Raw genomic sequence first — 26,235 nt, forward strand, 5'->3', positions numbered from 1 at the left:
ACATTGGTAACACTGAGATACAATGTAAATATGGTGCACTATTATATGAAAGAAAATATTAATGCATTTCTGAGGAACATCATTTGAAGAGAGAAAGAAATCCATATTTGTACTAAAGTCTGACTGACGTGACGACATGCTCAAACTCTTATGTTTTCTTTAATTTTGACCTTTTTGAATCAGTTTGCTGGAACTACAACGTCATAAAGGTATTACCTTCTGCACTTAAATGCAGGTTTCCTTTTGTGTAAACATACATTTAAAAATGAGTAAACTCAAAAAATATACTGAGCACATAAAACACTATCTGTCTAAATAATGAGCCACAAACTGTAAGAGAATCTTACAGCTTCTGAAACGTCGTGGTGCACAGCACGCTCTTGTGGTGATTTTGTGGAACTGCTATCACAAAGCTCAACAACAATCAGACCAAAAACATCACAGAAAGGCAATAATATTTTATTCAAAGATGAAGATACAGTATGAATAGAATAATGAATTCAAAGGTTTTGTTGCCAAGGACCTCTCATGCTATGACAATAGAGTGGTATGTGTTTAGTATGTTGGCATGCATTTAGGGGAAAGAGACCCCAAAGCTCTTAATTAAATAAATTTACACTGCTGAATGCAAAACCATGTGAGCAATAAAGGTTACGCACTTAGCCAGGCCCTTATGACAATAACTACAAGTTCAAATATTGTATGTATAAAATATGTATCTTACAGCTGTTCTGTGGCTTGCACTGTCACCCAAACTTTCCTTCAGTTCATTCTTGTTGGTCGTTGAGGTCAAAATATTCACACCAAAGAGGAAGTACCAAAGTTGTTTTCCTCGAGGTTAAAACTTTATCTTAGTTGACAAAAGAAACTTACAGTACGGCAGAATGTAAAATCCCTCGTGAAATGTGTGGAAAGCAAATGAGGTAACATTTCACAGCATAACACAAATTGACACATTTTTGCAATTAATTCTCCGGCTAAAAAAAAAAAATCATTGGCTGTCATCATCGACTTATATCATTTAGAAGTACAGTACAATCATTTAATGGAAATGTAAAGCCAGAGTTCATGTCTCTATTTGCAGCACTCCACATTAAGGAGGACAACTTAATTACATCTTTTTGGAAAACACTTTGGGTAAGCAAAAAAACAAAATTAGAATCAGTCAACCACATATGCCCTCCTCTTCCAGCCACTGTACGTGACGATGTGCCAGGGTGTACCGCTGCACCATACAGACAGAGACACGTCATATGCATAGTACTGGTCTTAGAAAACAGACACTTCAGTGACATGCAAGTAGTAAGTTAAAAAAAGTCCCTTTCTTGTACATTAAACACATTAGTGCTGAAGTAATCAGTGTGGAAGCATTAAATGTTATAATTAATATTGTGTTGATAGCCTATGTTGGAGGCACGTCAAATTGTATCTACACTTCTACTCAAAACATGAACTGAAAAACAAAGAAAGTGAACAAATGTACTGCTTTGGGATCATTTAGAGTGAAACACATCAATACATAGAAAAGTACGCTATAATGACTTTGAAATATTTGCAGAGTGGCCTTCTGCTCGCATCAAAGATGGCAACACATTCTAACTTCAACTCCTCCACAGATATGTCATGCATAGTTAAAAAAGTCTGCAGCTGTACTGTGCTTCCATCTCACAACGTCGGTAGGCAGCTCTATTCGCTCAATGAGGAACAAGTAGTTTAAAGGTTTGCTTTCTTTACGTTACCGTACTATACTTTACAAAATGAGTCATAATTCACGTTTTTTTTTTGGTGCACTGAAAATGTTCGCTTTTCAAAATAACACCAGAAATTCTTACAATACAAAACAGAACATTCACAAATTGTAACTTGAGGTTGAATAATCATTATTTTCGGATATTTCTCAGTCTACGTACAAACATTCCACTTCGGTTCCTCGGCATCACGACACACGACCTCGCTCGTCCGAATAACTGGAGAGAAACGAGCCATCGCAAACCAGGACAACTTTGCAACCGACACATTCTGCTTTTCTCATATGCATTTGGTAGATCAGTACCTTCAACACTATATTAGCTGTAGCTCTATGAATTTAAAAAATAAAATGCAAACACCTAAAAATCATATCAATATTCCCTTAAAAAAGATTTACTGAAGAAGAACATCCCCTTTCTCTAAGCTATCTTGTATACAGTAATGATGGATTTGACTGTGCACAAAGCACTAGATCACCAGTTTTTAATGCTTTCTATCGATTGCAGTAAATGGAGCCAGTGATACGGGGAAAAGCAATTGTGTGTCTGTGAGGGTGCAAATGTTTAGAAATAGCTTAATAGAGTCTTCGCATTGGGAACACATGCATTCAATGAAGTAAACTTTTTTCACTCCCCCCCTTTTTGTCATTTTGGGAAAACTGTACAGACTCTAAAATATGTTACAAAACTGGCCACTGCTACTCTTGAAGCAGAGTGAACCAGACAATCATCGTCACGAAACCCTGCTCTACTAAAGAGAATGCAGAGGTGATGGCGAAAGACAACCCCCCTCCCCTCCCCTCCCCGTTAACCATCACCGTCGCCTGTTCCCGTGCCCGGTGTACCTGAAAGAATTGTCAAGTAGAGACACAAGAGTCTAAAACTACATTAAAACACAAAACTGTACAATCGAAGCCTGAGACGAAGCATGCGATGACAATAAATGCATGCAGGATAAGAGGAGGAGAGTGGGTTAGGGCAGTAAGAGCTGAAGGCGGGTTCAATGCTCAGGAGGATTCTCTCAATGGAAAGTTCCCATGGGACAGTCCCACAAACCCCAAACGGAGCCTTGAAAGAGAAAAATAAATCAAACTGTTGCTTTCAGATCGTATTTTCTCTTTCTTTTTCTTTCTCTGCGTCCACCACTCTTGTCCACCTCCCAGGGAATGTGCACAGGTGTAGGCTGCCAGTATCAAAACGGTGAGTAAAGGGGTGTTGTGCTGCGTGGGTACAGGCAGGCAGATACCAGCGTGCATAATCAACCCTCTGCATCAGGAAAGAGCCTCATCTTCTCCCACGTAGGGCAGGTCCACACTCCTCATGCCATCGCCGCTCTCCTGTTTCCTAAGTAACACAGCAGAGACGCAGAATCAGTTACAACACTGCTGCCGTCACTCCTGTATCACAGAGCAGAGGGAGGAATTAGGTATTATCAAGCTATGTTTAGGAACTGAAAACCAACCATTACATTGTTACAGAATGCGAAGCAGCCAGCACGAAGGAATTGCTGTTGGGCAAGTTTACACATCGTACACAAGGGGAAACTCAACAAAATAAAGAAAAGGGAGAACAAGGGCAGAGGAAAGGAACATTCTATTAAAGAAGTTGGTTATTTATGTCAAGGAGAGACACAAAGAACTAATAATTTACAGGTCCTAAGGATGCTTCATGCAAAGAGATGATCAAGATAAAAGGAAGCTTTGGGCTCATGATGAACGAGCGACTGCTACTTAAAGAGCTACTTTTGTTTTGACTGTGCCAGACAGGCTTTAATCTCATTTTTGGACGTGTTATAAGTGCGGCACTGTTATATTTAGCCGCATTAGACATTAACACCAATCAACACAAACTTGCAGCCTCAAGTGTTGCTGCTCGACGCCTCTCTGACACAGTGTCAAACAAAACTGAATTGCAATAGGTTGCGCAGGTGTTAATGATATTTTGTCCATCCCCATATTATTGTCAATTATTCCACAGATCAGGTGCTCAGAATGTAATAAGCTCTGGTCACTTGTCATGGCCTTGCTCATACTGACATACTGCAATTCATTTTCGGTTGGATTTCATTTGTCCAGTAACCTGGAGCACTTTTGAGATTTGTCTGTGTGATTGAAGGTCCTTTAACTTGGAGATGATGCAAGTTAATGACTAGTAAATGTTTATTATGAGCATACAATTGAATTTCAATTATCCATTTCAGAAAAGATTTTTTTTTAAAGTGTGTGTATGCCGTCAATTACAGTTCTTAAAAAGAGAGAAAATTGAAATCTGTGCATTTCTAGCTTCATTATTTGAATACCATCAATGGATATATTTTGTTTTATAGTCAGATGGGAGTTGCTTCACCAAAAGCGCCCTCACACATTTCCGGAGATGTTTTGTCCAAACACCGCTGAACTAGCACAGGCTAGTTTACAAACTCAAGAGTGTTGGAGCATGAAAGCAATGAGGGCGAACAGCTGCTTATACCATGCCAGGGGTCTTACAGGTTACTCTCTAGACTTGCACTTTACAGCTCTACAGCAGGCAGGAGATGTCCGAAAGTTATTTACCTTCTTTGGTTACAATGAATGTAGCAGTACCTCACATTGCCTGCTCTGCCTTTCCTGCAGGGCAGGACAGGGAGAAGAGAAATAATAACATAATAACAGGATACTTGACAAAAATGAGCTGGATATACTGTATGAGAGTATAAGAGCACCCAGCAGCTCCAAGAGAGACTATGGTAGCGACAGCACACTGCCGCGTGTACTGTGACTCCTAATATTACTGCAAAGCCTTTGCTCGAGACAGAGTTCAGAGTCTGTGGCGTGTCGATAAACAATCCTTACCGGAGCGTGCTGCGGTCCTCTTTACGGCCCCAATCGAAGGGGTTCCCAAAGGAGCGCTTCCTCAGCATAGTTCTCACCATGATCTGAAGAACAACAGTACACAAGTCCAACAGCTATGCTCAGGAATGTCATTCTAAACAACGTTCTGTTGGAAAACAATGGCGGGGTTATTGTAACATCAACACTTTCTTGATTTCATAAACTTCATAAAGAGCATAATTGTTTTATAAGAAGCTATAGTCTATCGTCGTAGGACACGCATTTGGGTGTAATGCCGTGACAATGAACGACAGCAGGAGAACAGATGTGGTGAATTTGGAGGAGTGATGAATTTCTACATTTAAACTTTGTACAGACATATATATATATATATATATATATATATATATATATATATATATATATAGTTGAAAAAAGTAAAGCGCTGAGGCTTCAAATTCATTCAAAACATGCATATCTTTTGCAGCATTTGGCATTAAATAATGTAACTCATGAAAATAAAGCGAAGCGACAAAATGAGTCATACAGCAGCTCTAGCACAGAGAGAGGCTACTCAAGTAGGTGGTACAATGTGACTGACATATGGAAAATAAATGCAATACAAGAACTTGAAAAGTGTCTTTTACGCCATACAAATGTACAGAGAATTAGCAATTAATTAGCAATTCATCTGAAAAGCATTCTCAGTTATGTCTCAATAGGTGAAATCTGACAGTTGCCATGCTTCCTTCATGTACCCATTGGTGATATTTGACTTGAACATATCCGACCTGGACATGACTGTGTTAATGTGAGTGTTCACTAACTCACCACTGTAGCCAGGCTGGGGATGTGTTTAACAGAATTCTCCACCTCCTCTTCGGTCACCTCAATCAGCATGCAACAGTTGTCATTCTCAGGAGGGAGAGGCTCAGCGCCGTGCCTCGTCACCCACGGGTGCACCTGAACGCAAATATGAGGAGAACACTGGTGTTCTTCATTTGCATCCGACGCGCTTGGCGAGACGTTTCAGTTGGTTGCAATCTACACACTGCACCCTCAAGCCCGTTCACACAGACAATTCTTCTCTTGTTGAGGTTCTGTGTCAGGCGGTTTACTGCACTCTATGCAATTTCAAATGTGTTTAAATCCAAAGTACTGGAAGCCAGCAGCTTAACCAAAAGAGTCCTCACCTTAATCTGTGGGATTGATAGTCTGCTCTCTGGATTCTTGTCCAGCATTTTCAGCAACAAATCTTTGAGATCATCAGAGATGTCAGCACTGTTGAGACAGAATGAACCACCGCTACAGATTGAGTTACATTTTAAAAATCACATTTTGCAAAGGGCAGTGATTTTTGGTGAAGATTAGAGAAGCAGAGCTGACCGCTCAGGTAACTCCACAGGTTGTGTCTTGATTTTCTGATGAAGACTAACGATGCGCTCGTCCATAAATGGACACTGAACGAGAGAAAGACAAGCAGAGTTTTTCATTCAGGAGAATCTCCAAAATAAACAAACAGAAATGACAGTATCTCGTGTTTCCTTTCTTTGCTAAAGCACACACTCACCACTCCAAAGACAAAGCAGTAAAGTGTCACCCCCATGGCCCAAACATCCAGCGCCTTCATGAAGAAAACAAGGTTGTTAGGAAATCCTTATTTCAGTGTATGATAGTTCAAATCCACCACTGTGCAAGCAAAATGTATTCTGTCCCTGGACAAATAAGACAACTAGAAGAGTAAATTCTACATTTAGATAACTCAGATAAATGTAATGTTTATATAGATTTAGGAGCCCAAAAACACGGGTTCATGCATTCCTGCGAATCATCCCCAGAGGGCACTACTTAGCCGACTGTTCCTTCACCTTTCCAGAGAAGTGCTTTCTGGTCTCAGAGAGCGCTTCGGGGGCGAGGAAAGCAGGCGTTCCCACTGTGCTGGTCAGGAGAGCGTCAGCCCCCTCGAACTGGTTACTGACTCCGAAGTCTGCTATCTTGATGTGTCCGTCTTCTCCCACTAACAGGTTCGACGGTTTGACGTCTCTGTGGATGATCCTCTGGTAATGTACTGTTGAAATAGAGAAAAATCATAAAGAAATATTACAGAGACAGTTTACCTTTTGGGGAATTCTGCTTTTGGCAAGAGATGCTGAATGTTCTCTCACAGTGCAACGTGTCTGTAAAAAGCGGGGGGTGTTCAGAATCTCTGGCACTCTGGAAGTTGGATAACATTTCAGCTATAACATCAAACTGTATTTATTAACCTAGCCTTGTCCACTTCAGATTACTTATCATTAAATAAAAATGAAGCTCCTGACAGTTTGAGCATCGCTGGTGCTGAACCCTACCTCTCTTTTCCTCAGAGCTAGTCTCCTAGACGACACTTTGTGCAAAACCTCTTCTCCTGTGCTGAAATACATTAAGAGCCACTGAGCTGATGTGAAATGAGCCTTGTGGGTGGCTAGAGTCAAGAACAGCACAGACGAAAGGACTATAAATGGCATGGAAGAATTGTAGGATGAGAGCAGACCTAGATACAAACAAGCTTCATCTTCATACCACTATTACATAAATCTAATTTAGACATTCACAGCTCTGAATATAATATACCTTTATCTCTATAGGGGACATGGGAGAAAAGGATTACATTAAAATGTGATGGCCGCAAAATGGTTCGGGGTTCATGCTGCACCATGCCGACACAGACTGAGTGGAAAAGGAGGTTTGGACGACTCACGATACTCGATTCCCCCAAGCAGATCTTTGAAGTAGAAGCGTGACTGGTCCTCACTGAAAGGTTTCTCTGTCGGCACCTCCATCACAGCCCTGAATACATAAACACGCACACAATTAGCAATCGTAACTAACGAGATTGAGCTCATTCCAGTGACACAATCATGAACATAGAAGAGGCTTAGCTTACCCTTGCTTGACCAGCTCAAACACTGAGACAGAAACGCAGAGTGAAAGCTTTTCAGTTACAAGGACACAAACAAACTAAAACACATTTTAAGATGGGTTTCAAATACCTTTCTAGTATGCTTAATAATTGCATGACTGTGATGTGTGTGTGTGTGACTATGTGTTGTTCTGAAGGCTGACTGTCTGGCCACAACATACCCATGTACAGATGGTCCTCACTGGGGTCATCCAAAACCTGGCACCAAATGACAGAGAAATGGAAATGAGTGTAAACACCCACCAAGCCCCACACACACACACACACACACACACACACACACACACACACACACACACACACACACACACACACACACACACACACACACACACACACACACACACACACACACACACACACACACACACACACACACACACACACACACACAGCGCATCTTTTGTATGTACTTTGATCTAATACCTGCACTTGTTCTCCTTGAAATTAAAGCCACGTAAGTTAAAAAATAAATCAAGATAGTCAAAAACCTACCTCTACTAGTTTCACCACATTAGAATGGTCCAGCTTTTTCAGGATGGCAATCTCTTGATAGACCCGCTCCAGGGGCCCTTTGGGCTGAGGGGGGCCCTCAGGGGCAGCCTTGGCTCCACGAGGGGGGGGTCTCCCTGACGGAGGAGAGAGGGACAACGTGGGCGTGCATGAGCGACAGATGATGGAATTAGCATACAGTGTTCATGTACCACTGGAGCACTGCAAGAGACGGTGCTCTCTGCTGTTTAAAACCATCGGCCCCTGGCTCCAGACTTACGTGGGAAACCTGCCTGCCTCATCAGCCTCTTCTTGGACAAAACCTTCATTGCCTACAGGAGAAAACGGGAGATAGATTTGGACAGAGGGGGGTGAGAGAGAGAGCCAAGTGGGCAAGAGATCCAGAGAAAGTATGAACAGAGAGGTAGACAAAAGAGAAGAGTGAGACACAGCAGAGTGAGGCGAGGCATATCTGACAGCGAACCCACTCACACACACCCACAAACGAATATCCCAGCGCCTGTACATTTCTCTCTTCACCGTGAGCATCCTTTGTCTATTTGTGAGCGCCAACAATGACCAGCGGCATCGGCACAAAAGGTTCTCAAAGCCGGATTTACAAAAGAGCCCCGGTGAAAAACGATTGCAATGCAAACATGCGTGTAATGTTCATTCCTTCATCGTTAGCTATCGAATGAAAAAAACACTACAGAAAATGCATGCATGGCAAACACATTTCAGGGCTAAATAAAACAGCATTTCTCACATTTTCCCCCTTTAAAAACGATTAAATTGGAGAAGTGGAAAAACAGCAATAGACACAAAATAAAAGATGCTTTCAAACATCTAATGGAACTGATTATTTTTGACATCTAGATCATAGAACATGAGCATTTGTCGTTCGTTTGGCTGCCTCTGCGCGTGGGTGTTGAATCATTACCGAAGCTAAGCCAATCAAGGCCGCGTTGAACAAAGAGCGCAACGTGTGACAGCTACATTGTTCGGTAGATATTCCCCCCCCCCCCTTCTGGGGAAATATAATTTTTTTTAAATAGCCTTATTGCCATCTGTTATTATGGCAATGATATAATCAGTGAATGTGACATGTGGTGCTTTGTCACTTGGGAGGAATAATAAAATAATCTCCATGTCATTGCCTGTCGACATCATGCAGCTTGATGGGAATTTCAGCAATGATCTTGAACAGCAAAAATCAAGCGGCTGTGTTGTCACAGTACTCAGCGAGGCACAATTAACTGGAGAAATGTTGGTGTCACTTCAGATTCACATGGAATCACATCACAGAAGGGTTTGACTATTATGAGGTATGAGCTACATCACATCTGCATTGTGCGTGCGCAACAAGAACTCACATAGTATGTGTTGTCATCCTCGTTGTAAGCCAGCTTGACGACGCCGTAGGAGCCCTGGTCCGGGGATAAGTAAAGAAGAACAGACGCCATTAAAGGGAGATTGAGCAGCTGTCATTCTTCATGTGAAAATAAATTATCACACTTGTGTGCCAAGCGATCTAAATAAATACATAAACACACGAGAAGCAACACACACACACACACACACACACACACACACACAAGGGAAGCGAGTGGGCTGACTGTACACTGAAAGAGTACCAGCTGCTTCAAAGTGAGAACAGAGAAATTCAAATCATCTCTCCCTCTCTCTCTTTCATTTTTCATTTCAGGCTAATTAAGGAAACTGGATCTGGTTTTTATCTATCAAGCTCCCCTGCGCGCACACACACACACACACACACACACACACACACACACACACACACACACACACACACACACACACACACACACACACACACACACACACACACACACACACACACACACACACACACACACACACACAGGAAATCAGGATTAAAAACGAGGCCCAATTAGTAGCCTGTGTGCACAATTTCATGCCCAAAAACAGAGAGCGGGAGGGGGGGGGGGGGGGGGGGGCAGGATCAGTTCCTGCTGGGGAAGCAGATTGGAGAGGCAGCACAGAGCTCATCCTCCAGTCCCCTGATCTGAGGAGCCTCTCCAACAGTCCTGGAGGGCTCTCGCAGTCTCAGCTGAACACCAAACCACACACATTGCGCACGTCTATCTTCATGCACAAACTCACAGCAGTCGTGCACATTCCGTCCTCTGAAGCCCCACAATCTGAACCGTGCACACAAACACACACTTGTACCCACTGAGCCTCGCACAACCCTTAGAGAGCGCTATTTATACCAGCCTCTCGCCCGTCTTCCAACTCTCCCATGGTCCTGGTAGTTTACACAGAGTTTGGGAAATGAGGACAGCCGGGAGAGAGGATAGCGGAGACGGTTACGGGCGTGTCCTCGATGATGTGCGGCGCTACTTGACAGACATGCAGTCGGCGGAAGGGAGAAAGGAAACGCAAGAGTCGGTGAAAGGGTTCACGCAGTGAGCCGTCTCTGATGGTACCTTTCCAATCTCGTCTTTCAGCTTGTACTGGTTGAGCTGAACACAATCCTTGAAGAGAGAGAGACAGGTAAGAGAAAAGAGAGGAGGAGAAAATGGTTAATTTTGAACGTCATCACACCAGTTATTTTATCAATTGGACACCAGGGATGCATCATACGCATTCTTACAAAACTGGCTCTCCCGAAAAATGCCAGACGAAATCCTGTCCATCAAATGTTCATGATTCATGCAAACACCGAACAATGCCCTGACTAACCAGCTCTTCATTCAAAATACATTTCTAAATGACACATATTTGATTGGTGGTCCCTGAACTGGATTATTAAAAAGACCAAGTGCCAGGTTTCCACCACAAGAGGATATTTCAAAAATACACCACCTGTTTCATATCTAAAATGGGTGATTCAGTGAAAGCAAATAACGTATACAAGGTAATAAATATAATGTAGGACAACCTCTGCAGCCCCTACGAGAGATTCTACCTACATAGACCGGTATGTGCATCGATGCGTAACAGGGATCACAGGTCCTCTCTACGTCCACTGAGACCGTGAGATCCACACAGCTCAGTCTTTACCAGTGTGCTGCTGCTTTTGAGACAAATGCACACGTAGTTCTGCTGACTTTCAGTCGAGTGCGACGCCGATAACTAACAGATGATCAAGAGGAGCACGAGCCCGGCTCTGTGTGAACATTAGTCTGTTCGTCCATGTGTAGCGCTTTATGCAACGTAGTCCTGAAGGGAATACACTGGTCAGATGGTGCAGAGACCATGAATTATATAATCACAATTATTACCCCGCTGGCAGCAGCCTCAAATGAGCTAACTTCCTGCGATTCGTCGACTGACTTTGGAATTATCATATTATTTTGTGTTAGCGGTGTTGTTGGTTGTTCCAGGCTGGGACAGATTTTAAGCAGCAATATCAACTTAGCCTCAAGGCAATGACCGTACCTGGAGGTCTGTGATGGAAACACTGTGGGACTCCACAGTGGGCCGGCGGGGCAGGCGTGGAGAGGAGTGGGGCGATGTGATGGGAGAGTAGGGTAACGACGGGTAAATGTGACGCCCGTTGAGTCCCGGGGAGCTGCAGGGTGATGTCGCGGTTTGCGAGCGCTCCTGGAGGGACAGCTTCCGGTCGAACATGTTTAATTTCCCCCTCTGCGCTTGGCTTTCGGGCAGCAGAGCCTCCGACCGGCCAACCGTGTGGGACAGCAGGTCGCAGGAGGGAGTCCGGAAGGATGCCACCGTGGAGGAAGCTGGCTCGGGCGTCTCAGAACTGTCCATTTCCTCCACCTGAGATCATGTGACACGTTTTAAATCATATTTATTGTCCTTTCAAGCCTTACATATGTACGGTTGTCTATATTTTGGGCATTATAAGATGGTCGATATGTAGTTTGTTCCTACTTTCCAACTGATATTCTACATTTCAATTCAAGGCATTTTCTTTCATTCTATAACAAGACACAATAACAGTAATACCTGTACAATATAACACATATATAATATATATAACACATTAATAACATTTCGTTTTAGTTGACCCTGTGTCAGATGTGTCAAATGTTGATTTCAATCATGCTCATTATCCCGACATTTAGATTTATTTATCGGCAAAAAAACATGTCATGTTAAAGTAAGAACGCTTACTTCCGACATGGCCTTAAAATCATATCTTCAAAGTGTTGATTTAATAAATCTGAAATGGGAACTTATCATCATGTGCCAAGCAATTATTTCACTCTGCAGAAGCCCAAATATCCAATTAGGCTCCATATCTGATACATACAGTGTAACCCGGTGTGCGTTTCATCCTACCTCCTCCTGCCCAGCCTCTCCAGGCGGCCTGCTGGGTTCGTACTCCGTGACCACGATGAGGGACTCCATGGGGTCTGGCGAGGGCGTCTCAGAGTGGGTGTTCAGAGGTGGAGCGGGACAGCTGCGCAGCAGATCAGGCAGGGGTTGCGAGGGCTGTGCTGGGGGCGTATGGCCACAGGAGGCTGGCGGTTCAGCAGTGGGCCAGGGGGTCACGTGACAAGGAAACATGGTGCCTCTTCACAAAGACGGACAACCACTGCTCCATCAGAAGGGAGCCTCGGGGGGGAGGGGGATTGGTGCCTAAGAGTAAATTGCAGCATAAAAAAAATACATAATGGAACAATCAGCCCAAAATCAAAAATACATAGCCTCTAGTATAATGGGACAAAAACAGCGATGTCTCTTTCCAGAAATCATGACCCGGTTACTCAAGATGATCCACAGACCTTGTTGTAAACAGTGCTCACAACAAGAGGAATATGGATTTTTGATTTCGGGGTGTACTGTCCGTTAGAGGCCGGTCTCACTGGTCCAAAGTTATAGCGCATGCAGTTTACTAACTCATAGCATACAACTATCCTGATCATCTTGATGAAGATGCAAGGTAACACATTTACACATGCTGACTACAGTGTCTGCAAACATAAACAAATTCAGATTAATGACTCTGTTTACACCTGACGGATCAAAGTGCAACGTCACATTCAGCTTGGGATATTTGCGTTTCCGATTCACAAAACCTGAAAGTATCACAAATGTTCGCTTGCCACAGATCGCATCTTCTGCAATAATCCAAAATCCAAAGGACAAATCCCATTGCTTTTTAGTCAAGAGAACCAGTGCGATGCTGGCTTCACTCAATGGGGAAGGAGCCCAAGAGCATATTCAACACAAACATCCTGCTTTAGTACAGAAGACAAACACTTTGCCACCAAGATTGGACTTGCCTAAGGGAGGCCTAAACAAATAACAAATGTTGTGCAAGTAGGAAGAATAATTATCTTTAAACAACAACCTGCTGGAGCTGAACCTCCACTCACTTCACTTTCTCGATGCCCCGTGAATTTCCCTCTTGTTTTAGAAGTGTGGCCGTGCGGGAACTGACTTCAATCAACCGCAGCATGACCGGCTTAATTGCCTTTGCACACAGCTGGAGCACCGTGTTTGACTGGCCAGCATGAACCAAGTTGTTGGTGTAATGAAAGCGTGTGGGAAAAAAACAATCAGAGATGCTGTTCACTGGCTGAGGAACAGGAGATACGGCTTGTTTCTCCACACATTCTGTTGAGTGCTAATTAATGCGTGTAAACAAGTCTCGTATCTCAAACTTCACCTCCAAGTGGACAGATGTGACGGTTCAGCTCTATAAAAGCAACGGTTCAGTCTGCTTTTGATGTCAGTTATGTAACATGGTTAATTAATATATATATATATATATATTAATATATATATATATATTAATATATATATATATATATATATATATTAATATATATATATATACACACACACAGCATCATACTAATTTCAAGAGGGCCATTTCCATCTCCATGTCCATTCAGCTGATCATTATCTGTGAGCGGAATGGAGAAAGAAGGAAAGGAGGGGTGGAAAGACAGAGAGAGAGCGAGAGAGAGACGATCTCTCACTTCCTGTCATGGTTTCGACAGGATTGTGGCGCTGTCAGTGTGTGGGAGCTGATCAAATCTCACAGACACAGGAAAACAAAGGGAATCGAGGAAAAGACAAGACAGTGGAAGCTCCAGCCAAGTTCAGAATGAGGACCATGTGTGGGAAGAGACACCCACTCCAGGTGGCCTCTCTACCTCCATATCCAGCCTATATCCTGCAATGTGAACTCACTAAAAGGGAAGGAAGAATCCCCACATATCACACTGAGCACTACTGTTTCACGGCAGGAACTTACTTCCTGGTCTTCTTGACTGCCTGGTAGGGATGAGCATCGTTGGGATTGTATCGATACTGGTACTATTATTGGGTGAGTCGTGGCTGCAGCCTCAGCCCGGCAATCTACAAGAAGTTACCAAATGAAGCTGAGCGATTGGCTTTCACTGATTGGCTTACTCTTATGGTCAAACTCCGTGTAGCATCGCTAACGTCAGCTGCAGTGGACGAGGACGGACGGCTGCTCGACAAAACATTGCTGCACATTTCTGTTCTGCGCGTTCGCTAAACGTTGTGACACATTGCTGCTGTTTCCTCCCTTACTGTTGAGGGTTTCATTGCATTTGATACAACGAGAGTTCTCAGCATCTACTGGAGTAAGAATTCATTTGAAATGTGTCTCACGCAGCACTGAGCCGGTGTGTAAAGTGTGTCAAGCAGTGAATTTGACAGAACCTGCCAGCGTGTACTGTATTTTTTAATTTTGATAATTAGGTAAGTAAACCTTTGAAAGCACAACTTTTACTCACATATAAAAAACAAGTCTTGGTTCCCCCACTGTCCTTTGTTGGCAAGTCACCCAAACACACACACACACACACACACCCTGAGGAAACCACAGATTTAAATTCTATAAATAAAGTCACCATGTGGAGAATCATTGCTTCTTTTGTATAAAGGACATGAAGGGGATACGGTTCCCCTGCACCTCTGAGTTCTAATAATATGGTAATGGTCTCTAGATGCTGGGAAGGAAACCATCAAGATCCTGATGATGACCTCTCACTGCCGACGTTCAAAGATAGGGATATGAAAAAACTCGATGTAACACAAATATATTCAGGGTGCTAAGGTACACACTGACATATGTCCATGTAATTGCAATTGAAAGACAGTTTGAGCGACTCGGTATCGCTTCCCACTGAAAAAGAAGCTCTTCAAATCCAGTTTGACTTTTTAAAACACACAGTATCACTGACATGAAAGGGACAAAATGTGCGCAGGCTAATTGGACTCAGCTTCAACGGACCAGAGAAAAAACATACAGGACCCATAACCCTGGATGAAACTGCCAGCTACAGCGGGCTTTTTACATCCCGAGAAGAGAGGCAACTTACCAAGCTTTAACCGACTGTCATCTCAGATAAATGGTCAGGCTCACACCGAGGCCCATTTACATTCACAGTGCAGTTCCTACATTGATGGTGGGAAAACGTCTTTTACGTGATATTACCATTTATAGCGAGACACACAATATCACTGAAAATCTCATTCTCTGCCCAGCGGGGGTTTGGAAAGTACCCATGAATATCCGTCAAACTGTGGCTCATTTTGTCTTTGGTGGTTTAATGTCTGCAGCCGTTGTCTGACCAGCTTGAGCCTTTAATAAGGCAGCTGAATGCCAACAGATTTTTTCTGTCAACAGCCACTGTTAGGGAAGTTTCTGAAACTACAAACAACTGTAGCCTAGCACACAAACTAATACGATCGGAAAGCTTTCTGCAAAACGTGAAATGTCAAATCCCCGCTTGCTAGACATTCATGGATTAAAAAAAGCCTCTGATCTTAGTGACCCGAAACAGCGTAGCCCCCAATGCCTCGATAGTTCCTCGACAAAGATGCTCTGTATCATGGCTAACTGAACTGCTGGCTAAAGCCCTAAGTGTCCCTGATCCCTGGTGATCACAACCCCGCTATACAAGGAACAAGCAGTTAGATTTGAGCCTTGTGAAAGGCCAACAGATGCCGCCTAGCTTCAGATGCGTACTGCGCCTCTTATCATCACAAAAGTCACATGACTTGACCTTCGCTATCTGGGCAGGCCTGGGAGGGGGAGAGAGGACTTATCAGAGCTTGAGGGGGTCCACGCCATGTACAGTGTTAATAACAACACAGACACTGTCCCACAGACATACGAGTACAACATGGGCCCATCTGGAGCAGCGGAGGATCCCCAGCTTCATTCAAAGATCAACAGGGCAACCCCGTCGGTGATCCGCGGAGCCGTGCAAGAGATAAGCTGCTGTAAATGGAGGGATGAGCGTCCTCGGCCAACTTTACTGTAGTGTTATCACACAATCACTGCAGAATTTCACTGAGAATCTGAACTATCTCACTGGTAGTAAACGTATTAAACCACGAGTAGTCACTGCTGTATCAGCGTCAACTCTGAATCCACCACACAAACACTGGTGGTATTGGGGAGAAATATTGTTTTCGTCAATAAATTGTCAAAAATGGTGGAAAATGTGTAACACAACAGCCAAGAAGCCAAGTTGACATCTTCAACGTGATCATCCTGTGTGACTAACGATCTAAAAGCTAAACACATATATATCTGTGTATATATATATATATATATATATATATATCTGTGTGTGTGTATATATATATATCTGTGTGTGTGTGTGTGTATATATATATATATATATATATATATATATATATATATATATATATATATATATATATACATATACATATACATATACATATACATATGACAATGCAACTTTGGGTTCAGAGCTGCACACATTAACAATGAAAATAAAACTGTTTAAATGACATAGCATTATTAACGAACTTTGAGCAACGGTGACGTTGACGCAATCAAACCATCACCAAGACTCACTACCTCGTTGTGTTGAGTTAACTCTGCAACATCATAAGTACAACAACGGTTTAGCTTTGTAGAGCAACGATGTCTACCTTACATCCACGCTGACTCTGAGCACGACCACGTGCAACACGCAGCGCCTCTTTTATCGAAGCTGTCACAGATTCACAGAGGAAACGAGTGTTAGCTGGTCTGAGGTCCCACAGAAGCTAACTTAGCTCTGAGCTCCAGAGCCACAGCTCAGCTAACGTTAGCAGCTGCAGCATCTGTCAAGATACAGATGTTGGCGGGCACGAGCCAAGGATGCTTCATGTCAACGCTGTAGACCACAACAAAACCCAAATACCATCTGAAATAAAAACATGAATCCTTACCTTAACGTGTGTTATTTATGCGTGCAAGGCAGAGTTGTGAGTTTCCTTCTGGTTCTTCATCCGCGGTGTACTTAGGTTCTGTACTACGACAGCTAGCGAGCTGTTTGACAGACTGATAACCGACGATGTGGACCAATCCCGCCGAGCACTCGGGTCCCGTGCTTCATATGGAGAGGTGGGGAAACGGGCGGTGTGCTAATTTAACGTAGTTTCAGTAATAATGCTTCATGGAAACCTACATCCGCGGAGGAGGCGTGGGCTACCTTTTGTTCTCCTTTTCGTGTAACTCACGACCTCAAAATACAACACTTCGTGCTTCTTGTTTGTTGTTGCTAGAAGCACTTTGTGGTCGACCGGCTCCCTCCTGTGGTTGCACCGTGGGATTGACAGCCTCTTTGGGGATTTACTCCATCTTTATTTCGTTAAGAGTTGACTAGTAATTTAGTTGACAGGAAAACAGCATAACACACAAGTTTAAAAATAGTACCTACATCTTATCAATTAAACTACTGCGCGTTGATTTCCAAGTTCCATTGCTGCTTTTATCATTGTTCTACTATATCCACATCTGCTGTTATTGTAATTGTTCCATTATGCTCACTACTCTCATAGGAATAATTTCTGTCATATGCATTGAATGTGTTGTAACGCTTGATGTTCATTCTGTCCATCCTGATAGAGCTCTACTTAAGGTTTCATCCTATTGTTCTCCCCATTAAAGTCTTCTTTTGTGGGGGGGGGGGGGGTTCCTGTCCTGATGTGAGGGGCCCTGAATGTCACATGTGTACAGATTGAAAAGACCTCTAAAGGAAATTTGTGATTTTGGGCTAAATGAAATAGAATTTAAAAGGTCACTGGCAAACTTGAGCAAAGATTAAAAACATTTGGAGCAATTTTCAGACAATGGGGAAATTTGCTTTCAGGACATGCAAGGTGTAACTAGTTCATTTTGCCAAATAACTAATATTGAATTTGTTAACTTGTATATTATTCATGCATGCAAGAACTCCATCTATGGCAGGTAGAGAGTAGCCGTTTGGAAACCAGGTAAATATAGCCTTTAGTGACAGAATAAACCATTTCAGACAACAGGAATATTTAACTTGAGTTAACCAGAGGACAGGAGACTTCAAATGGAAATATGTTTATTTTCATAAAAAATGAAAGCAAAGCAATAAACTGCAAAGTATAGGATTGCAAAAAACACAACAGATATCCAATCCAAAGACAACAAAATTAAAAACAGAAGACTATACAATGCAACAATCTTGACACAGTTTGAGCAATTATCGCCTCTTCTGGAAGATGTTTCCTCGTCCCATTCCACCACGGCCCCGGCCCCTTGCAGCCACTGTAGGGAAAAAAAAGAGGCAGACGACAAATTATACCAAAATGACGTAGTGGTTCACTAATTTTGCCACATAGATGATCTACAAACTAGATGTAAATATGCAAGAGTTGAAAATGTAAGATACGCTATAAATGCTACTTTTGTGAAACGATAATATATTTGTCCCACAAGTCTAATTGTGAACCCCATGGGACAAAATGGCAGGTGCATCTTATCTGTAATTTAAGTGCTGAGAGAAAGTAGATGCATTGACTTGTAAAACAAAAGATTTGGCAGCATTTGTGGAAAATGCTTCTCTCCCCTGATAAGTTTGAGTTCTGCTGCACAAAAGAGGAATTGAATGTGTAAACTGCTACAAGAAGATACTGGTCCAAAAACTTTCGCCTCACCTTGTGCTTTGAGAATAGCCGCCTTGCCCCTTCCTGCACCGGATCCCTGGTTCTTGTTCTTCATACTCTTTAACATCGGAGCATTCTTTAACATGTCGGGTAAGATCAGGAAGCGGATCTTGCTGCCACGGATGTAGACTTGCTCCAACTGTGCCACCCGGCCGTCACGATAAGTCACTGTTATATTGGACATCTGTGGGGACAGGAAATACAATTAAATATTTCAATAAGCAAATTATCTGAGAGCTCACCCCCCACAATGATTTATGCAAATAATCAACCAGCGACTACCTGAACTATTTTGTTCCCAAAACGCAATGAAAAGAAGGTTGCAACACTGTGTGGAAATCAGGCTGTACGAAGGAGTTTAATTTATGGTTATTATTCAGCATTTATTAATAAAGACCAACCTGGCAGTTCATGTTGTCCTCAGCCTCGATCAGCTTGCCCCTGTACACCTCTCCAGTGTTGGTCTCACAGGTCACAATGTGGCCCTCTGCCTCATGCAGGACTTTGATTGGTACACCGATGGACATGTTTCAACAGTCTTCCTGGAAAAAAAAACTTGCATTGAAGAAACTGTTACAAGGTGTTGTCTCATAATAAATTGCGGTCACCAAACTATTTTCTACAATATACCTTTACTTCAAGAAATGTGGAATAACTTTTGGGAATGCGAATCAATTATCCTCTGATTATCTCATGTTGTGGAAATGTAAGGTATATCGTCTTACTTAATCAGTCTAAAACGTAGCAGACACCACAGGTTACTACTAAATAGTAATCACAAACCTTTAGTAGAACGCAGTGTGATAAAGCTAAAATTCGGGTCTGATAAATGCGACCAACGTCATTGTAAACGCAGTTAGCCGCTAGCTATATTAGCTACATTAGCTAACGTTAGTCCTCCGTGAATTATAACAATACAACGCCAACGTCGTACCTAACACAGAGGTAAGACCACCACACATTGTTCTGAAGTAACTTGAATTACTACAAATGAAAGCATGGCGCAATTTAAGTACTCATTTAACACCAACATTGGATTATTTACAGAAGAAAATGTGATTTCAGCTACCAGTCGGAAGCTTGCTAGCCAACTGAATGAATGAGCGCTTAGAAACAACACAGACAAACAACCGTGTTGAATAAACAACGTTTTGAATTTCTATTTCGTCCCATCTGTTCCGATAGTTACCTTGATTCTCTCTTCAAACTGATTTCTTAATCGTTGTTGTTGTTTCTTCTTCTTCTTCTTCTTCTTGAACGACTCTGCAACGTGCCGTTGTCGCTATCACGTACCTTTTGGAGCCTTTTCCGCTTACCCACAATGCAACAGTGGTTCAAAGAAGTGCTTCCTGTAACATCCCGCGTTGCATTGTGGGATTTGCATTTTGAGTCATTCAAGGGAATCCTGATTTGTCAATGGCCGAGTGTTTTGCCAGAGGACTGAAGCTGTGTTGCCTAATCCTTGGTCATTTCTGTTATCATACAGCAAGGTTTTGTATATATTACTTGAAGGAATATAATTTAAATAGTTCATGCAGTCTATGCATAAATATACCCACACACAAGCATCACATGCTGTAAATTTAGGGTTTTATTTATACAAGTACAAATTTGCATGAACTTTTTAAAATTTGTCCTGAGCATGCTCTCTCACTGAATCAAAGTCTATCCAATAGATATCAGACACCAGATGTCTCCTGCATGTTGCCAGTCCAAGTCTCCACTGCATCGGCCTGAGAGAGAACGCAAAGAGAATCATAAAACAAACAATGCTGCTGCCTCTAAGCAACCGTGTTATTGAGTTATTCTGCTAATTTGCTTGTACTTACTAAAACGGCGCACAGAAATTTTGCATGCCAATGTCATGCCTCCCATGTATACTAATTTATTACTGAATGGCGTACTATAAAGACACACACTGGATTGTTTCCCATCTGGACATCACACACTCATATACCCAGCTGGAGCCTTGTCTGTGAGGTTGATGTGGCGGCTGCTATGGCATATGACTTCAACAGTCCCTTGTTTATTTTGGGTTTTGTTTCTTTTATTGTTCTGAAATGGCTCAGACTGGATTAACCCATAACCACATCATTTTCATAACCCGTATCTTATGATAATCAATATAGCATCCAAAAAAGTCAAGTCTCTCGGATTGCCTCAAGGCACGTACATGTTGCTTAATGCAGGCCTTTCCCATAATGGAAGGGCTTTTTAACGAGGAAAGAGAAAGCGTAATGGCATAATAAAAGACATCGTCAAATGATCCTCCATTTCATTTCCATTGCATTAGGCTCATTGACTGGCGTCAGCAGCCAGGCCACTCTGTAAACACCTCAGTCTGCGGTCATGCATGTACTTTACGGGTGTGTGTGTGTGTGTGTAGGATGTGTTTTGCATTCTGTCTATTTGTGCAAGACTGACTCTGAAACTAACCACACTACATATGGAGTAATATTTGAATTGGTCAAACAAGCTCATTGTTTTGGTTCGTTGGTAACTCAACTGTATATATTCGGCGCCTTTGACGCACGTGTCTCATACTTGTTGAACTAACGGACATGTGTTGTCAGGCAGTTATCAAATCACCGATCAAACTAGCAACATCAAATGTTAAGTAGCTAACCAGCACTTTCAGAAATTACTTTTTGACAGATCTTTACACAAGAGATGGTGCATCCCCGAATGCTCGACTTCAAACAGTGTCATTGTTTTCCATAAGCTGTCTGTGAGGACTGTGGTTTATGATATTCAGACCATTAATTACAGCTCTTAGAAGGACATTCTTCCCTGTGGTACATATAGGTGGTTCATGGTAGTTCTGCAGCGGAACGTGACCTCAGCTGGTGAAAAAAGAGTAAACTAATAAATATTTAAGACTTTTAATTCTCCAGTGAGTAAAAACAATACAGATGAGCATTAAAAATTGTGAGGCAACATTATCAAAAAAGTAGTTCAAGAATAGAAATGTCTTCATTGCAAATTCATTGCAAGATACAGTACAGTTGATACTGTAGTTTGTTTTCTAAAATGCACATTGTTTGAAAGGCATGCAACCGAAAAAAAACCGCACATTTATCTTGGATAAAGGACATAGATGTTATTACGCTGCATGTCAGTAAAATGTTATTAGCAGCCCATTTTAAACACCCACCTGCCTTTGACAAATTCTGGAGTGTGGTCATGTGTGGTTGATGAGAAAGAGTAATAACGGCAAAATATTCCCTGCAACCAGTGTATGCGACTTCAGAAAGAAAAACTGATTTGCTGTTGCTTTAATGAGGCTTCAATAATCCTTCTTCAAGTTGTCATGTTTGCACACGATCATATGTTTTATGGGAAGAGAATATATTTTTGAAACACCTAAATATCTGTGTCATGAGACTTCTGTAAGCTCTGTTGAGCACGGACAGTCGGTCTGTTTTAGGGAGAGCGCATGAACATTCACAAAAGCAATGCAACTTCCACTGTCTTTCACCTCCACAACATCTGTTGTTCCCCTCAGATCTGTGACCGACTCGACTCCATCCTGAGCAGCAAAGCCCACGAAGCATGGATGCAGCTGCTGCATTGCTGGAAGGGTGCTCCCGTTTTGGTGTCCGTTGGGTATGTAGCTCCTTGGTGCAGCGTCTAACTTTGATGTCCATTGGCAAGAGGCTTCGTGAGCCGCTTTTGGTGCAGTTCGTTCAGGACTGGTGCCCAGGACGTAGCTGTTCACTACCGTGCTACCCGATGAACCCTCGTTACTGGTATGGGAGGAAGTCTGAATGATGTTGCTGCTCCCAACACCTCTGCCAGTTCCACTCCCAACCGCAAACCCATGTCCATGCCTCTGCCCGAGGATGTGCTGGTACAGGATCCTCCGAAAGGTCTGTCTGAACTCCAGAATGTGATAAGCATAGATGAAGGGATTCACAACAGAGTTAGCATGGGAGAGGATGATGGCGATGTGCATCACCCAGATATGTGCACGGCCACAGTCCCGACACAGGTAGTGGAAACAGTTAATGATGTGCAGCGGAAGCCAACACAGAGCAAACCAACCCACAATGATGGCCAGCGATTTGGCAGCATGCACCTCCTTCTGCAGGGTTGAACGAGATGAACGGCGTGAGGAGACTTCTCCAGGAGCAGGGGTGTGAGCAACTTTCAGCCGCATCAGACGGAGCTGGCGCCGAGCGGCCATGAAGATATGGGCATAGATGACCAGCATGACCACCAGGGGACCCAGCACACAGCCGAAGAAATTGAAATAGATCATGTATTCCATCGTCACCACTTCTTCAAACAGGCACTCCGTCAAGCCTTCAGGGCAGGTCCGGCTGCTGGCTGCGGCGGTGCTGTTCCAACCTGTATAACAGAATTAGGGGTGATTAATTGGTCGGTTTCATCTTTTAATCATTTTTCTTGTCTTGTTTTTGCATAAACATATGTCGGACAATTTTGAAAATGATTGTAGTAATTGGATGTTAAGGCTTAAAACAGGGTTTGTTTGGAGATGTGTTTACTTTGATTTACTCTTTTCCCAAATTCACATGTTCTGGATTGAAACAACTGACAGTCAAACAAGTGTAAAACAAACCTCAGGTATCAAACCATCTCCTCAGAAAGCTATGAACGACGTAACATATGCCATATTTATCTTTTTCTACATCTTTGGGTAAGCCGGGTTTATATTTACCGAAATAAAATCTCTCACCTCGGTTCCAGCCCAGCATCGGTGTCAGGCCCATGCCTACTGAGAGAACCCAGCACAATGCGATGATACCCTTTGCCCTCTGTCCCGTCACCAGGCTGTTGTACCTGAAAGGTTGAGCAGAGCACACTCAGGGCTATTCAGGGCTATTTGTGTTTATCTAAGCTCAGCGTGATAGTATCCCCGTGAGGCAAAGTCAACATTTGATTATTTAAAAGAGCTCGGATGAAATGGTTGTGCATTCAAACCTACATGTGTTATTTATTTAATAAGCCAAGGCATGAGTTGAAGATTTGTTTTGTTATTGTTGCACTACTGGCTGTTCAAAACACTGTCACCACTTACACCAATGTCCTCCAGGACTTTTGTGTGCTGATTAAAGTCACACCAAGTGTTTAAAATATCTAAATCCATTCTGATTTTGGAAAGGTTTGTTAGCTCAGGCTTTGATGCAAGTATGTGTTCTTCCTTCCTTTCATGATGCAATGTTGCTATGCGTCATTGAATGACTCCGTAAATAGCTGGGTGACATCTGCAATAAGGCCATTTCCTTCCTGATTTATTGCCACACTTCTTTCTCAAGTTCTGATGTTAAAGTTCTGAAGAATTTGTTATTTCATCAAGTCATATAAGAGCTGTCGAGAAATACAGTGAAATACAGAAAAGACAAACATTAATATCACATAATTTACTGTAGGCTGCTGACATGACATTTATTTTACAATGGAATCACTGATACAGGTATGCTAATTATACAAATATTTGTACGTTATGTTATTTAAGTTAGCTTTTTTCTTTGTGCTATGTCAACAAAACGGACACAAGGACTTAAAAAAAGCTATTGACATCCAAACAACTGGACCTCCATTTAAAGAATCCTGCTTGAAACATTTAAATTCCTTCTTTTCATAATTTTTGCTCCATCCTCAAGTTGCTGGGGTATTTTTGGAGACTGTGTTGGCAGCATTAATGTGCACATTGCTTGACGCAGACATCAGGAATGCACACATTTGCAGGCTGGAGGAATAAAAATAGAAAATCTGCATGAACAACTGCAGTATTCTGGGGAACATCACCTCACCTACAGCCATTGTCCCATGTGACTGAGATCGTTCATGGCCAGGGCTGCAGCCAGTTGGCTATATTAAGCCTCCTGAAACTCTGATGAATTATTAGCTCTCCGGTCTTTGGTGCCAGGGGTTGTGGCACCAGTGTGAGCACACAAACACACGCAGAAGCCGTTATGCAACTGCTTATGCAAATGCATCACCTGCTGTGGCTTACTCTGTGAAATATCCTCTCGTGCAGGAGTAGAATTTGAATGGTGTTAATTTACGGATGAAAATGATCAAAGCCCAAGAGATTGAATCCATCTAACAGCACACAAACAGTAACCCAATAAAGCCGGAGGAGACAGATCTACGTCTGCCCACAGCCGGCCAGATTAGCCTTAATTGAATAAGATCTCTCAATAATTCAATGTATTTTGCTGCACTGCATATGTGCCTCTCACATTTAATGGCTTACCCACACTCCTCTGACTTGTGTGAAAAGAGCATCTTGTTCAAAATGAAAGTAAACTGTGCAACAGTTCACATCCAACAGCAAAAGAAAAACAATTCTAATAAAACGTCAATTTCAAAACAAAGCACAGCTCTCCCAAAAACAGAGCGATGTGGTCAGTCTGAAAAGTCATGTTGGGTAAAGTGACAGCGTGGGAAGCTATCTCTGTTTCAGTTTTCAGAGCAGCTGATGTCACCTTTTCATTTCCTCTCACCTGAGTGGGTTCTTGATGGCGACGTAGCGGTCGACAGCGATAGCCAGCAGGCTGAAGATGGAGCTCTGGGTGAGTATGACGACGAAGCAAGCGATGAACAGGCAGCCGAAGAATTCGACACAGAAGCCGGTGCTGATGTTGGAAAGCAAGAAAACATCACAGGTGATAAAAAAAACAATTAAGCAATGTCCATAAAGTTATAACTCAAAACAAAATCCCGGAGTGTTCGTGTCATTTATTACACTTTTACTTTAGATTACACTGATTTTAAATCCTATTGAAAAAGACGATTAACGTGCAATAACAAACGTAATACCTAATAGTGATAGCAAAGGGAATTGCGAGCAGACCGACAGCAATATCAGCCACTGCCAGTGACACCACAAAGAAGTTGGTGATGCTCTGCAGGTTGGAGTTGGCCCAGACGGCCCAGCAGACCAGGACGTTCCCAGCCACAGACAGGAAAGCGATCACCAGCTCCAGGCCAATGTAGACCATCTGGTCATTCTTCAGCATGGTTATGTTTTCCTCTTTTTTGCTTTCTTTGTACTTTCATCCCACAGACTCAGCTGCTTGACTTGTTATTAGACAAAATACCTGCTTGCAAAATCGCAAGGCACGACTTCAGGGAAGCGTGATTGTGTCACGCGAGGACAGCCGCGGCAGGAAGTTCCCACCCCAAAAACACCTGCCTGACTCAACTTTTTACTGTCAATCACACTCTAACAGCATGTCAGTCTTCCTCTTTGTCTCTGCAACCGTCTTCGCCTCTTTTGTGTGCAGCTCGGTAAACTTTGCCACAGACAGCAGCAGAA

General features: G+C 42.7%; 3 protein-coding genes across 5 annotated transcripts; all 3 read right to left on the reverse strand.

Annotated features, from left to right (window-relative positions):
* Nucleotides 1–2,580: 2,580 nt before the first annotated feature.
* On the reverse strand, nt 2,581–17,416 carry camkk2 (calcium/calmodulin-dependent protein kinase kinase 2). 2 transcript variants are annotated; one of them, XM_079290170.1, is made up of 18 exons: nt 17,199–17,416; nt 12,303–12,602; nt 11,436–11,777; nt 10,481–10,528; nt 9,383–9,436; nt 8,290–8,341; nt 8,013–8,146; nt 7,679–7,715; nt 7,482–7,503; nt 7,296–7,384; nt 6,427–6,626; nt 6,129–6,182; nt 5,945–6,018; nt 5,752–5,839; nt 5,390–5,521; nt 4,580–4,662; nt 4,301–4,354; nt 2,581–3,092 (listed from the first exon to the last, which is right to left on the reverse strand). In XM_079290170.1, the coding sequence occupies exons 2-18, from the start codon at nt 12,528–12,530 to the stop codon at nt 3,020–3,022; spliced, it is 1,764 nt and encodes a 587-aa protein (XP_079146296.1). In that variant the 5' UTR covers nt 12,531–12,602; nt 17,199–17,416; the 3' UTR covers nt 2,581–3,019. The 2 variants fall into 2 exon arrangements, with proteins under 2 accessions (XP_079146296.1, XP_079146297.1); XM_079290171.1 differs by lacking the exon at nt 4,301–4,354.
* A 910-nt stretch (nt 17,417–18,326) lies between these two features.
* snrpd3l (small nuclear ribonucleoprotein D3 polypeptide, like) lies at nt 18,327–20,259 on the reverse strand. Of its 2 annotated transcripts, none has more exons than XM_079290217.1 (4): nt 20,137–20,259; nt 19,349–19,489; nt 18,939–19,131; nt 18,327–18,549 (listed from the first exon to the last, which is right to left on the reverse strand). In XM_079290217.1, the coding sequence occupies exons 2-4, from the start codon at nt 19,472–19,474 to the stop codon at nt 18,485–18,487; spliced, it is 384 nt and encodes a 127-aa protein (XP_079146343.1). In that variant the 5' UTR covers nt 19,475–19,489; nt 20,137–20,259; the 3' UTR covers nt 18,327–18,484. The 2 variants fall into 2 exon arrangements, with proteins under 2 accessions (XP_079146343.1, XP_079146344.1); XM_079290218.1 differs by having other exon boundaries at nt 19,349–19,502; nt 20,137–20,251.
* Nucleotides 20,260–21,953: 1,694 nt separating this feature from the next.
* On the reverse strand, nt 21,954–25,936 carry adora2ab (adenosine A2a receptor b; the record flags this gene model as incomplete). Its single annotated transcript, XM_079289030.1, has 4 exons — nt 21,954–23,297; nt 23,647–23,750; nt 25,421–25,552; nt 25,737–25,936. The coding sequence occupies 4 exons, from the start codon at nt 25,934–25,936 to the stop codon at nt 22,324–22,326; spliced, it is 1,410 nt and encodes a 469-aa protein (XP_079145156.1). The 3' UTR covers nt 21,954–22,323.
* Nucleotides 25,937–26,235: the final 299 nt, after the last annotated feature.

Source organism: Melanostigma gelatinosum (assembly GCF_949748355.1).
Source record: "Melanostigma gelatinosum genome assembly, chromosome: 18".
Taxonomy (NCBI): domain Eukaryota; kingdom Metazoa; phylum Chordata; class Actinopteri; order Perciformes; family Zoarcidae; genus Melanostigma; species Melanostigma gelatinosum.

Excerpts from the sequence above, each read along its gene's own strand:
- camkk2 (XM_079290170.1), bottom strand. The coding sequence starts at position 12,530 with ATGTTTCCTTGTCACGTGACCCCCTGGCCCACTGCTGAACCGCCAGCC. Across the intron at positions 11,778-12,302 it reads GAGAGGCTGGGCAGGAGGAG|GTGGAGGAAATGGACAGTTC; the intron begins GTAGGATGAAAC and ends ACATGATCTCAG. Across the intron at positions 8,147-8,289 it reads GAGGCAGGCAGGTTTCCCAC|GGAGACCCCCCCCTCGTGGA; the intron begins GTAAGTCTGGAG and ends CTCCTCCGTCAG.
- snrpd3l (XM_079290217.1), bottom strand. The coding sequence starts at position 19,474 with ATGTCCATCGGTGTACCAATCAAAGTCCTGCATGAGGCAGAGGGCCAC. Across the intron at positions 19,132-19,348 it reads AGGACAACATGAACTGCCAG|ATGTCCAATATAACAGTGAC; the intron begins GTTGGTCTTTAT and ends CTGTCCCCACAG. Across the intron at positions 18,550-18,938 it reads GGCTATTCTCAAAGCACAAG|TGGCTGCAAGGGGCCGGGGC; the intron begins GTGAGGCGAAAG and ends TTTTCCCTACAG.